The sequence below is a fragment of the Anguilla anguilla genome, chromosome 3 (assembly GCF_013347855.1).
Source record: "Anguilla anguilla isolate fAngAng1 chromosome 3, fAngAng1.pri, whole genome shotgun sequence".
Taxonomy (NCBI): domain Eukaryota; kingdom Metazoa; phylum Chordata; class Actinopteri; order Anguilliformes; family Anguillidae; genus Anguilla; species Anguilla anguilla.
The window spans coordinates 26774752-26789663 of NC_049203.1; the positions used below are offsets into that span (position 1 = coordinate 26774752).

The following is a 14912-nucleotide window of genomic DNA, read 5'->3' on the forward strand; positions in this document are numbered from 1 at the left end:
AAACATAAGCCATAGACATAGGCCACAAACACTGACCTTACTAAAATCAAGTGTTTAGAACACCATTGAGAAGAAAGGGAGCACTGGTGAGCTCAGAAATCACAAAGAGCCCGATAAAGCTGTTACAGAGCAGTCGGATCAAAGGCAGCGGAGACGTTCCGTGTGGAGAACAGCTGATCCCTCCCCCCCCCCCCCCCACCTCCGGCTGCTCTCCTGCTCCGCAGCCACACGCACTGCTCACCGTCACCACCACCCCCCCACCCCCCCTTAACCTTTCAGCCCCCACCCCCCACCCCCCACCCCCCCTCCAGAAAGAGCACCCAACAACAGCCCCTCTGTCCGTACTGCGCCACCGCCGGCCAGACCACCCAACAACGGCTCCTCTGTGGAGGGCCGTCGTCAGCCGCCGCTGAACACGATGTGAAGCTCATGATAATAATCAAACCACCATCATAAATGCCAACAAAGGACGCAAGCAGGCCATGGGGAGTCTGTCTGCGTCAGAGATCTATTCCACAGCACCAGCGCTGGGTGTGACCTCTGATCTGGCTCAACAGGCCCAAGTAAAGGGCACAGCCATTTGCCGGGGGGTGGGGTGGGGGGCTAAACATTTTCAGGACGACAGAAACTCTTTATAAATAGTCTCCCCCGTTTCAGGGCATCATAGGCTTACAGTGCATCAATAATATATTAACCTGAGAGGTAAAATGGCGGAAGAAAGGTCTCTCGAACCTCAATGGAGGCGCCAGGAAATGTCAGCAGCGAAACAAAACGAGACTTTAGAAAAGTTATAATCTTAAAAGTAAAGAGAGCATCGGTATCACAAATACGCAGAGGTCGAAGATGACGCAGTAAACAAATGTTGGACTGAATTGGTTTTAGTTTAGTTTATTCTGCGTTAACCAAATTAAAAACCAGACTGGATTGAGACCTTTTTTTGTTGCTGGTACTGCCATGAAGTTTCTAGATTTTTGGGATTTATTTTTTTTTTTTGGTTTTATGCATGTATCTCCATGTTTTGGGGAATGTTGGAGCTGTACGGGTGTGTCTACGTGAACCCTGTAAATAATACGCAAGATCATCTACCGTTTTGTTGCATTTTCTCTGCATATGTGATGGTGCTTGCACAAATAGGTTCCTACTTTAAGGAAATAATAGATCCATGAGGGCAACCCCGTTTTTGTGATAACACAGTAAGTCAGGCGAAAGTAACGCAGATTGTTATAAAAGGTCACCTTCATCCCTTTCCTCTATATCTAATAATACCCCTATTCAGTAACCATTACTGCTCTGTAGTACATTCACATTAAAGCAGCCTGATGGAGAACACCCTTTGAACAGACATAAACGGGGATTTGCCCCAGAAAGCAGCCCCTTCCGTTACCTGATGGTCTTGTTTATTCATTCATTCATTCATTCATTCAATCAATTTCATCTTTATATTTATTTTGTTAAATCAATAAAAGAAATGAACTGAAATTCTGTTCATGAAGTGAAAAGTGGCGATAATGCTCTATGGTCTCCAGAAATAATTATTACCACCATTTGTCCAGACATTTTCAGGCACACCATGATCGATTAACTCCGTCTCCACATTTCCTTGTTGCCTCTCCCACGCTGGTCTACTCTGCTAAAATACTAATATCTTCCTAGGCCAGAATGTGCTAACTAGCCAGTTAGCTTGTTTGCTAACACTATGGCCTGCTTAGCAAGATAATTAGCCTATTGCGTGTTTGATAATGCTCTTCATCCAAATTATCATTTCATTTTGGGTTTGCAGGTGACCAAACCACCACGGCCTCAAACAAAAGGAAAATGGACACAACATAATTTTTTTTTTTTACTTCTAGAAAAATCAGTATATGTACGTAAGAATGCATATTTAGCTAGTTTCCTTTAAGTGAAGTTAGCATAGCCAAATTCAACATGCGCCGGTTTACTCCATTTTACAGTTACGGTCATGACAGTCAGCTCAGGTATTGACCATCTTTAATGGAACTCTGCACATTATGGTACTGTGTGTGAGTGCGTATGTGTGTTTGTTTGTGCGTGTGTGCGTGTGTGTGTGTGTGCAGGCAGTGTTGGGGGGGGTGTGGGGGTAGGGTAAGGGCATTGGTGGCCTGCAGCACAATCGTCAAATATGCCCCCACCAATGAATGAAACCTATACCCTTACGCCGACCTGTTCCAGGTCACTGAACCGCTAAAAACCATTAGCGGAAACATGAAAGCAAGGCTCAGGGCAGCTCAGTTACATAACACAGACAAAAAGCTCTTCCAACTGCTTTTTTTTTTTAAAAAAAAGGAGTTTAAATGCACAACCTGGCTTGCTTTTACCTTTCGGACAAAAGTGTTCTAATGCCCTTCCCCCACTCGGACGTATTTTCAGAGAAATATTAATTATACACAGTGAACCGCAGTTTCTGCAGTGAGGTGGCCACAGGCGTTGACCGTAGCAGCGGAGGCGTTAAATGCTAAAGCGGCGGCCGACGCGCTCCGAGGCGGGGCCCTTACCTCACTGAGGTCAGCGATGGTCAGGTTCATTCCCGCCAGCTGCTTCCACACGGGCTCGGCCAGGTTGAGGCTCAGGGGGCTCCCGGTGCGGATGGCGATGCCCAGGAGCACACCTGCAGACACGGGTCACGCATCCAGTTCAGCAAGCACTCCCACTCCTGGGAAATTCCACTCTCCCGTCCCCCACCCCTCCACCCCCCCTCCCCGAAATCTCCAGGCTTCGGTTTTTATTTAAAGGGAGCAAGACCGTTCAGTGCTGAGGGGGACAGGCCGTTAATTTGCTGTACTGTAAGTGAAATTCTGAATCATGCTATGTGCTTGAAGCAGGCTGCACAGAATGCTGTTAAATTAGGCTACAGTAGCCGAGGTCAGCCATTTTGTTTACCAGTAGCCGGTTATGTACAGAAAGAAAGAATTCCAAAACATAAAATTTCATCGGGCACCTAGCCGCACGCTGCCAGAGCGATAAAAGCTGCCGTGAAGAAGCCTTTCTGATTCCGCTCTTAGAGTCGACGCTATTCTCCCCAGCCTATTACAAGGGACTGGAAGCAAATGAACTTTTTTTATAGACACTTTTTCTAGAGCTTGTATATACCGGCATTCAATTTACGAAACAGCACGCCTGAGTTCCCCACACATTCTGCCATTGAAATAGGCTTTGGTTTCCTGCACAGGGGTTCACACCTAGGAAGCGGAACATGTTCATGTGCAGGGGCGACTTGGCGGCGGGGTTGAGCAGGAAGCAGTCTCGGTTGGCGCCGGACTCGTCGCGGCCGTTGGGAGTGACGATGAGCAGCGGCGTGAGGCCGTTCTGCAGCTCCTCGCACATCTCGGCGATGGACTCGCTGTAGCCCCCTCCGCAGTCATCCACCGACTCGCCTGGGACCGCGCACACACACACACACACACAATCACGCGCACACACATATGCACACACATACACGCACACGCACACACACACACGCACACACACACAATCACGCGCACGCACACACACATAAACACGCACACACGCATATATGCACACACACACACACACACACACACACATATATGCACACACATACACGCATGCACACGCACATAAACACACACACACACATAAACACGCACACACACATATATGCACACACATACACGCATGCACACATACACACACACACACACACATACGCACACATACATATGCATATACGCACACATACACACGCACGCACACACACATACATATATATACACACACACGCATGCACACACACACACACACACAAACACACGCATGCACAGACACACGCACACACACACACACACACGCACACATGCACACACACGCACACAAAAGCAACACTAATTACAATTCAATGCATCGGTAATCTCTTCGCTTAATTACCAAAGGGGGCTGAATACCCAACACATTACATACATACTGCATGTACCACTGCTATACGGGCCACACGTTCTGGCGAGACCTGAACACGGCACAGCACTCAGACGTACCCACAAACTTGACCTTCCACACGCGGTGCGGGAGGAGCAGGCTGTCCGGGCTGAAGGAGCTCATCTTAGCGCACATCTGACCGAAAACGGACTTGGTCCCATCCGGGCCGGCAAGACCCCCTTTACTGCGGGAGCGCTTCACCTGGGGGGGGGGGAGGGAACAGCAGGGTTAGGCCGGATTAGGCCTCTCCACACGCTGCTGATTGTGGGGGTATGACGCAGAAGTCAGGTCCTAGGTGGGCGGGAGGGGGAGGCTGGCGTCCGGCTGCGAGACACCTGCAAAAATCACTGAACGCAAGTGAAAAACCGGAACCACTGCTTGGGCAAAACAAACAAATAAGAAACAAAAAAAAAAGAACAAATAAAATGAAAATTTAGGCCGGCTGCTTTTTCAATAATACTCAAGCTGCATAAAACAGGCCTGGCCAGACCTGAGAGGCGTGAAGTCAGAAATCATCCTGCGTATCTGCATGTGCCTGTGCACGTGCATGCGTGTGCGCCTATGTGCGCGAGTGCACACGTGCACGTACGTGTGCGCACACGCGCGTGTGAAACGGGGCCGCACCTGTATCCGGTTGAGCTCCACCACAGGCCCGTGCTGTCGGTCCCTCACCATGGTGGCCTGCACCACCTTGCGGAACGCCGCTTCCTGCAAACGGAGAGGACGCGCGCGCGTTAGGCCCCGGGCAGCGGGGTGAAGGGAGCCGGCCTCGGCGCTTCTCACCGAGCGCAGAACACAGGCCTGCGCCAGACACTTCCACAGCCTCCAGGGACCGGAAACATACGGAGATGACTGAGGAGGTGTATCTCGCTCAGTTCTTGGCCCGTTACACAGGACCTGTTGTCGCGTACGCAAACCCACCGCTTCCTCTGGAGAGATGATCCTGAATGGACTGCTAAGCCAAGCCACTGTGTGCGCGCATGTGGGTGTTTACTTAATGAGAGCACAGCGTGCAGGCAGACATAGCCAACGCATGCTTAGCATTTGTGCTTGCAGTGTGTTTATGCAGCGAATGCATATATACTTTCCTCGTACTATATTCATGTATTCAGTGAGTGCGTGTGAGGGTGAGCGTGTGGGTGTGCGTGCACGTGTGTGTGTGTGTGTGAGCACTGCTCAATTTTCCCTGGGAGACGAGGATGCCTCTGAGCGTGTGTGTGTGTGTGTCTGTGTGTGCGTGCTTGTGTGTGTCTATGCGTGTGTGTGAGCGTGTGTGTGTGAGAGAACGGTGCTCACTTTTCCCTGGGAGTTGAGGATGCCTCTGAGTGTGTGTGAGTGTATGTATGTGTGAGTGCGTGCGTGCATGCGTGTGTGTGTGTGTGCGTGTGTGTGTGCGTGTTTGTGTGTGTGAGAGAGCGCTCTGCTCACTTTTCCCTGGGATATGAGGATGACTCTGAGTGTGTGTGAGTGCGTGTGTGTGTGCGTGCATGAGCGTGTGTGTGTGTGTGTGTGTGCGTGTGTGAGAGCGCTGCTCACTTTTCCCTGGGAGATGAGGATGCCTGAGTGTGAGTGAGTGCATGTATGTGTGTGTGTGAGCGCATGTGTGTGTGTGTGAGTGTGAGTGTGTGTGTGTGTGTGTGTGAGCGCTGCTCACTTTTCCCTGGGATATGAGGATGCCTCTGAGTGTGTGTGAGTGTATGCATGTGTGTGTGAGCGCGTGTGTGTGTGCGTGTGCGTGTGAGCGTATGTGTGTGTGTGAGAGCGCTGCTCACTTTTCCCTGGGAGATGAGGATGCCTCTGAGCGTGTGTGTGTGTGTGTGTGTGAGAGAGAGCACTGCTCACTTTTCCCTGGGAGATGAGGATGCCTCTGAGCGTGTGTGTATGTGTGTGCGCGTGTGTGAGCGTATGTGTGTGTGCGTGCGAGCGTTGCTCACTTTTCCCTGGGAGATGAGGATGCCTCTGAGCGTGTGTGTGTGTGTGTGTGTGTGTGTGTATGTGTGTGTGAGCGCGTGCGTGTGTGTGTGTGTATGTGTGTGTGAGTGCGTGTGTGTGTGTGTGTGTGTGTGAGAGCGCTGCTCACTTTTCCCTGGGAGATGAGGATGCCTCTGAGCGTGTGTGTGTGTGTGTGTGTGTGTGTGTGTGAGAGAGCTCTGCTCACTTTTCCCTGGGATATGAGGATGCCTCTGAGTGTGTGTGAGTGCGTGTGTGTGTGCGCACGTGTGAGCATATGTGTGTGTGTGTGTGTGAGAGCGCTGCTCACTTTTCCCTGGGATATGAGGATGCCTCTGAGTGTGTGTGAGTGTGTGTGTGAGCGCGTGCGTGTGTGTGTGTGTGTGTGTGTGTGCGTGAGAGCGCTGCTCACTTTTCCCTGGGAGATGAGGATGCCTCTGAGCGTGTCGAAGCCCACAGAGGGGCCCTGTCCCGTGTGTCCCAGCCGGCCCTCCAGGTGGAACATGGGGATGCAGGGGCAGAAGAGCTCAGAGATGTGGTGCAGCAGCAGCAGCCTGTTCCTCAGCGCGATGATGGGGATCTCCTGCAGGTGGTTATACTCCATGGGAACCTGGGACACGGAGGGAACGGGCTTCAGTCACACACACCCCGGCACAGAAGCCCCCGTCACAGTCTGGCCACGTACTGTAAAAAACACTCGTCTCTAACGACAACAGACCGTTCAATAGCCAGAAACTACGTAAATAAATAAAATAAACATCAATCTCCAATCATAGTGTGGCACCGTTTTTAAAGTATCACCCTGGTAAGCAGTTCATCAGTTTTCCACAGCAACATGGTGAGGTGCGGTATACAGCTCGCAATTTGATATAAAATTTCATGAGATGTTACCAAGTTGCATTGTATTTGGAAAATGTACAATAGAGCTACCAGTAGTCATGTTGAGATAAATATGCTATCCGTAGGCTAGCAGCGTACCTAAATACCCAGTTCTCCACGTCCCATTATGTGGATTATCCCATTTTTAATTTTGCCTGCGCATGACTGTGCCTATAGAAGCCACTGGAAGTTAAATAGCTAGTAACCCAGTTTTAAAGTAAGATTAATCTGGCTAGAAAAACAAATGCCAATCTCCAACAAACACCAGGGCCCACTCAAATTTTAACTAATTAAACACCTGCACTAGTCATTGAAGTTGTATGGAATTATTTATTTATTTATTATTATTATTATTGTTGTTATTAATAATAATAATTAGATATGAAAAGTGTCTTGTAAGCCTTTATAGGTGGGGCACCTATTGAATCTGAAATCAAAAGTAATGAATGTATGGATGAAAATTAATGAATGGATGAATGAATTAATTACTGCACAAATGAAGAGATGAAAGAACTAATAAATGGATGGATGATTGAAGTCAGAGCATGTCAGTAAGTGAACGGATGGACGGATGAATAAAGGAATGGAGAGTGAACGAGTGATGACCGGGCGAGCGAAGGGGGCGGGCCCACCTGCGCGGGGAGCCTGCCAGCGTTGGCGGGTTTGCTGGTGGACCAAGAGAGCGTGTGGGCGGAGCCGCAGGCCACCCGGTTGATCTTCTTCCCCTGCAGCGCGGCGACCAGCCGCGGCCTCTGGATGGCGTTGGTGGTGCCGTCCCCCAGCTGGCCCTCGTCGTTGTCCCCCCACGTGTACACCTCCCCTGAAGCGAAGGACATCGAGCGTCACGCGCGCGCTCGGAGGGAGACCTCGCGGAGCGCGAGCGCGTGCTCACACCGCACCCCAACAGACGCTAGCCGCTCCCATTAGCGCTCGGAGCGCGCAGGGGAACGCCAGAGCGGGCACCCCTGCTGAATTTAAAACAAGGCTTCCCCAGGGCCAGTTTCTCACTCGGTCTCTGGAGAGAAAGAAATGGTCCACGGGACGCATTCCAACGAGCGCGCCCAGACCGGCCTCGGGTAGTCAGGAAAAGGGGGGGGGGGGGGGGAATCATTCAGGTAATAATTCATTTTTTAAACCGTTTCAATCCCGGCTGTTCGAGACAGAAGGGATAAAAAAATGCATTCGGGAAACAAATCCGTCCTTCCTTGGCAAATGGAAAACTTTCAGATCCATCTACTGATAAAAAAAATAAAAAAAACTAATAAAAAAATCAGTCAGATTTAAGCCCAGTAAACCTTTTACGGTTTACGTTCCTGGCATACTGCAGAGCACCTTGAGGGCACTGGTTTATGCACAAGATAAAATAAACCCAGCTCACAGAAAAAGTCTGGTTTACTCATCGCTGTAAAGTAGATCAGTGCCATATATATTTACTTAACTGCCATACTAAACACATGACATGATATCCTGTTTTGGAATTACAATCGCATCTATTGGCGTGGAAAATAGCCAGCGCATTGCGGTGGGCGTCGATGACGTAGCTCATAGAACCTGGGGCCCTTCGTACAGCAGGGCGGCTCACGAAGAAGAGTGTGTTGGAGCGGCCGCCTGTAGGGGGTGCTGTTTTACCGTCCTCGGTGCAGCAGACGCAGTGCAGGGACCCTGTGGCGATGGCGATCACTTTCTTCCCCTGGAGGCCCTGGACCTGCCGGGGCCGGCGCACGTGGTCGTCCGAGCCGTGGCCCAACCTGTGGTAGTCACCCTTCCCCCTGGAAACACACAAACAAACACACACACACACACACAGACACACAGACATTATCAGGTGTGGGAATTGTGCTTCATGCTTCATAGCAGTTAGGACAAGAATGGAACAAAACAAAAGAATTAATAGAAAAGAACAGAAATTGGGTTGAGGCCAATGGTCAGTTCGGTACCATGGTGTTTTGGAGGGAACACTGGTGTCAAATAGTAACACTGTGATAAGCCTAGTTACTAGCTAGGCTACTGGTGCTTTTGCGCAGTCATATCAGCTAGGGTTATGCTGACTTAACCCCAAAGTTCATGAGCAATGTGTAACACAAATGAAGTTCGTTTTTGGTTCACAAACCACCTTGCTTAAGCATCTGTTTAATAACCAGATGTTTCACATTCATTCAGATTAGTGAAAAAATAAACATAACGCTATCCAATTGTGGTTGTGGGGAGTATGAACAAACAAGTGAAAACCTTATTGTTAACTAAACAATTGCCCAAAGAAAAAAAGACACTCCAGTTGGTATTTTTTCATACGGGACCAAGCATTCATTTGAGACCGTGGGAACTTGCATATCCAGAATAAGCTATAGAATTGAACCACAAGGCAATAACTTGAACTCTATTTCTATTTCTGTAGATTCAAGCATTTTAAAGAACCATGTTCATTTTCAGGACCTCTCGAGTTGCTGGACCCTGAGGGTAGGCCAAGAACAGCGAATGTCTCTTACTGAGGGCCTGGCTGACAACCCAATGTTGAAACATACACAAGGGGCGGGAGCTGCACAGTCAGTGGTGGTATTAATCTTAAATGACTAGTGACAGCAGGAGAGCATGATAATTTAGAAAAACAGCAAAACCACACAACTGTGGATGTGAAATGGTGCTTGTGTTGTTCTTTAATGGCATGGCAAGAAGCTCACCATATGATTTCAAATGCTCAAGAGTTTTGGTTTCCTTGTAATAGGCATACATATGCTACACCTTTTATGGCATTAACTTACAGATTAATGATTAAATTTTAAGGAATGCAAGACCAGTAGCATTTTTTGCTAGTAGGCATCGGATCCATTATTAGCCTATTATGCTGCATCCGATAACGCCGCATCAGAAAAGCTGACTGATGGAACCACAACTTACACAGGTTTGATTATCATTTTGAATGAAACAATTTATAACTAAAAAATTAGAGCCTATTTTTCAAAAGGCTAGATTATTACAAGTATATATTCCAATAAGTGATTCCGATTAAAATTGGTGTATTTGGACTTCACTTTCAAAGTTAAGAACAAGCCCCATTCCCAAAAGGGTTTCCATCTCAGTTTATGTGCTAGAGGTTCAATGCTACAAGTTACCAATTTGGTTTTTGACCTCTAATACAAGACCAGTACAAGTCCTAACTATCACCATCCCTACATGTTCTATCGCACTTATCATAGCTAGCTACTAGCTTACGAGCTACCCGTTACCATTAGCTAGCTTAGCTACACAGCTAATAATGTCAGTTATGATAATTTGTTGATTTCAAGCACATATAATTTAATGTATTATCACCCTCCAGCAGTTAGCTTTGTGGCCTTCAAAAACATATTTCTCGAGCCTGTCTGAAACATTCCATCTTTGCATTTTGCAGTTAGATAAACTCAAGCAGCCAATGAGATCTGGGGTCAGGTGCTTGTGCGGTACAGTTGCTGACACATGCATGCATGTAACCTCGCCACTAAGGGTGTCTCATCAGTTTCTCTTTGGGAGCTAAATTTGAGGGATCTATATTATAAAAAATGTATGTTTATGTCATTCTATAATATGAGGAAAAAAGTTTCTAATTTACTCACCAAATATTTGCATCAGTACCAAACCCAAAAATCAAGTGCTGGTCAGACTCTACACAAGACATTGTGTTAAAACTTAAAAATGTCCTTAGCCGGAAGTCAGTTTGCTGAAAATAAGCTATATGCATTTTTGAATCAAGACAGCAATGACCAGATAAGGGTAGTGTTTTAAGTGCTGAGTGAGTCTGGGACAGGTTTTACTAGAAATAGGTCATCGATGAACCAACTCAAACACGAGGATCAATAGGAGTTCCCATCTTACGGTAAACTTAGACTGGCTAAAATCGCTGTCTCCTTATTCAGTCTAACATTCAGGCATGTAGCAGACTCTCTTATTTAGAAAAACTTGCACAGCCAACAAATCTTCTATAACATTCAAGCTATTATTCAAAAGCAGTGCCCTGAGCAGCCTCTGAGTTTGAAGCCCTGTTCCCTTACCTAACCCCAACCGTCCTCTGGAGAAGACAGCTGGTGTTCTAATATAGGCCCTGATCATGAGAATAAAGAGCTGAGCTCAGCGCATGAAGCGCTGTGGATATTAATATCAGGAAAGCAAACACCAGCTGTGAGAGGTCAGCGGGGGGAACTGAGTCTGGTACAGTCAGCCAATCAGAGGGAGGCTCTCGGCAAATTCATTCTTTCTTTTGCGAAGCTTCCGCTGTCAGTGTCACAAGGACACAAGATGGTGTCCTCCTCAGCCTGCCTGCGGCCATTCGGACCGAAGGGGACAAGAAACCCCGCCGAGCCGTCTGCGCGGTCACCCTGCCCGGCGCGTGCGGGCGGGGTGTGCGGGCGGGGGGTGTGCGGGCGTACCACGTGTAGACGGATCCGGACTTGGTGAGCGCCACGGAGAACTGGGAGCCGCACTCCACCTTGACCACCCCCAGGCCCGTGAGCGAGTCGATCTGCAGCCGCGTCACAGGGAGACAGAGCACAGGCCTCAGGCAGTGTGGCAGAGGAAGAGAGGAGAGGAGAGGAGAGGAGATGAAAGGATGGAGGGAAGAAGGGAGAGCTCCTAGCAGTAAAACAGCAGGGTAGCCCTCCGGCCTGACGCCATGCTCTCTCGCAGCTCCTCCAATCACAAGATGGGACCATCTCGTTCTGCACTAAGGAGAGACCTGCTGTTGCTTCATTATTGCCATTGCAAATGGCTGGGAGGACTTACTAAAAAAGTTGTCAAATGTCAGTGTAAAAGCAAAAAACATTAAAACACATCAATTACTTACCCAAATCACAAGTAAAAAGATCCATGATCTGAGTATCCATTACATAACTGATGCTGTTACTGATATTCTGATAAAGATCTTACAAATTCTGATAAAGTAATTACTTTGGTAGCACTTAGAGATACAGAGAGAGGGAAAGAGGTACAGAGAGAGAGAGAGAGAGAAAGAGAGATACACATAGATAGAGAGATAGATAGATGCAAGCAGAGAGAAACTGACTCCTACCTTCATGGGGACCTTGCAGCCGTCGCTGCCCCCCCTCCCAAGCTTGCCGTAGTCTCCGTCCCCCCAGGACCACACCATGTCATCGTCCGTCAGGCACAGCGTCTGCGCGTCCCCGCTGCCGCACGCCACATCGATCACCCTGTGACCCTGCAGGGCGTCCACCTGGAGCGGGCACGGGAGCGGGCACACGTCAGTGTGCACATGCACGCATAACAACAGGCAACTGCGCACACAAACACGCACGCACACGAGAACACACGTGCGCACTCGCTCGCTTTTTCATTCTTTTTAAAAAAAATTTTTTACAGTTACACATACAACAAAGGGCCCTACGGTGTTTGGACGTCAGGAATGCATTAGACCTGCTCAAAACGAACGCACGCATCGAGACTCTGTCATACATGACGCCTGAAAACCTTCACAGGTCTACAGGGAGGCGGACTTCAAGGAGCGAACTCAGCGTGCTCGTACCGTACGCGAGAGCCGTGGGCGGCTTAGTCACCGCCCCCGGACGCAGCCTAATACTGCGGTTAGCACGTTAGCGGCGCCGGCGCTCTCGCAGGACCGCGCGCCGACAGGCGCTCCCCGGGCCCGCTTCCTGAAAGGGCACGGCTCCCGCCGCAAATGCCACGCCGGCTCTCGCAGCCTCGCGCGGCAGGAATGCTAATTACTCCCCGGACGCTAGCTGCGTTCGGAAAAACCACGTGCTTCCGCCTTCCCCACAAAACCAGAGCGCGCTACTGCTCCGGGCCGGAATTAGCATTCTGCGTTTGAGTCACAAGGGTCCATTTCTGAGCAATTTACTTTCACGTGTGCTTCCACACGCGTGGTTCAGTCATTGTGCGTTTTTAAGCAGGAGTGTGTGTGTGTGGTTTGAGCTAGGATTTGATGCAAGTATGGCTATATGTATGTGTATTTCTCTTCACTGCCTCTTGGTCAAGACGACCGCGTAACAGAGATATTAATCTCAATCTCAATGGATCATTCCTGGTAAAATAAAGAAAATGCACAAAACAAAGCTGGTCCTCACTGTGTATGTGTATAATATGAAAGATACACACCAGTTTTGGATGGAACGGGTCCTCACTGTGTGTATATAGAACACCACTTTTAGTTTGAGCTGGTCCTCACTGTGTGTATATGAACAGTATATGTGAGATACACACCAGTTTCAGTGTGAGCTGGATCCCACTGTGTGTATATGAACAGTATATGTGAGATACACACCAGTTTTGGTTTGAGCTGGTCTTCACTGTGTGTATTATGAACAGTATATGTGAGATACACACCAGTTTTGGTTTGAGCTGGTCTTCACTGTGTGTATATGTAGTACATGTGAGATATACACCAGTTTTGGTTTGAGCTGGTCTTCACTGTGTGTATATGTACAGTATATGTGAGATACACACCAGTTTTGGTTTGAGCTGGTCCTCACTGTGTGTATATGTACAGTATATGTGAGATACACACCAGTTTTGGTTTGAGCTGGTCCTCACTGTGTGTATATATGTACAGTATATGTGAGATACACACCAGTTTTGGTTTGAGCTGGTCCTCGCTGTGTGTATATGAACAGTATATGTGAGATACACACCAGTTTTGGTTTGAGCTGGTCCTCACTGTGTGTATATGTACAGTATATGTGAGATACACACCAGTTTTGGTTTGAGCTGGTCCTCACTGTGTGTATATGTACAGTATATGTGAGATACACACCAGTTTTGGTTTGAGCTGGTCCTCACTGTCTGTATATGCACAGTATATGTGAGATACACACCAGTTTTGGTTTGAGCTGGTCTTCACTGTGTGTATATGTACAGTATATGTGAGATACACACCAGTTTTGGTTTGAGCTGGTCCTCACTGTGTGTATATGAACAGTATATGTGAGATACACACCAGTTTTGGTTTGAGCTGGTCCTCACTGTGTGTATATGTACAGTATATGTGAGATACACACCAGTTTTGGTTTGAGCTGGTCCTCACTGTGTGTATATGAACAGTATATGTGAGATACACACCAGTTTTGGTTTGAGCTGGTCCTCACTGTGTGTATATGAACAGTATATGTGAGATACACACCAGTTTTGGTTTGAGCTGGTCCTCACTGTGTGTATATGTAGTATATGTGAGATACACACCAGTTTTGGTTTGAGCTGGTCCTCACTGTGTGTATATGTACAGTATATGTGAGATACACACCAGTTTTGGTTTGAGCTGGTCCTCACTGTGTGTATATGAACAGTATATGTGAGATACACACCAGTTTTGGTTTGAGCTGGTCCTCACTGTGTGTATATGAACAGTATATGTGAGATACACACCAGTTTTGGTTTGAGCTGGTCCTCACTGTGTGTATATGTACAGTATATGTGAGATACACACCAGTTTTGGTTTGAGCTGGTCCTCACTGTGTGTATATGTACAGTATATGTGAGATACACACCAGTTTTGGTTTGAGCTGGTCCTCACTGTGTGTTTATGTAGTATATGTGAGATACACACCAGTTTTGGTTTGAGCTGGTCCTCACTGTGTGTATATGTACAGTATATGTGAGATACACACCAGTTTTGGTTTGAGCTGGTCCTCACTGTGTGTATATGTACAGTATATGTGAGATACACACCAGTTTTGGTTTGAGCTGGTCCTCACTGTGTGTTTATGTAGTATATGTGAGATACACACCAGTTTTGGTTTGAGCTGGTCCTCACTGTGTGTATATGAACAGTATATGTGAGATACACACCAGTTTTGGTTTGAGCTGGTCCTCACTGTGTGTTTATGTAGTATATGTGAGATACACACCAGTTTTGGTTTGAGCTGGTCCTCACTGTGTGTATATGCACAGTATATGTGAGATACACACCAGTTTTGGTTTGAGCTGGTCCTCACTGTGTGTATATGAACAGTATATGTGAGATACACACCAGTTTTGGTTTGAGCTGGTCCTCACTGTGTGTATATGAACAGTATATGTGAGATACACACCAGTTTTGGTTTGAGCTGGTCCTCACTGTGTGTATATGTACAGTATATGTGAGATACACACCAGTTTTGGTTTGAGCTGGTCCTCACTGTGTGTATATGTACAGT

At 47.8% G+C, this 14912-nt stretch overlaps 1 protein-coding gene across 7 annotated transcripts in view; it reads right to left on the reverse strand.

The window, feature by feature from the left end:
* Nucleotides 1–14912, reverse strand: part of herc2 (HECT and RLD domain containing E3 ubiquitin protein ligase 2) — a 118593-nt gene that overhangs the window by 9227 nt on the left and 94454 nt on the right. For all 7 annotated transcript variants that reach the window (XM_035409773.1, XM_035409779.1, XM_035409774.1 and 4 more), the window contains 9 exons: nucleotides 11819–11980; nucleotides 11181–11272; nucleotides 8410–8549; nucleotides 7413–7600; nucleotides 6314–6511; nucleotides 4576–4659; nucleotides 4011–4152; nucleotides 3198–3392; nucleotides 2514–2626 (listed from right to left, as the gene is read on the reverse strand). In XM_035409773.1, the coding sequence (XP_035265664.1) occupies nucleotides 2514–2626; nucleotides 3198–3392; nucleotides 4011–4152; nucleotides 4576–4659; nucleotides 6314–6511; nucleotides 7413–7600; nucleotides 8410–8549; nucleotides 11181–11272; nucleotides 11819–11980 (1314 nt within the window). The remainder of the gene's footprint in view (nucleotides 1–2513; nucleotides 2627–3197; nucleotides 3393–4010; nucleotides 4153–4575; nucleotides 4660–6313; nucleotides 6512–7412; nucleotides 7601–8409; nucleotides 8550–11180; nucleotides 11273–11818; nucleotides 11981–14912) is intronic.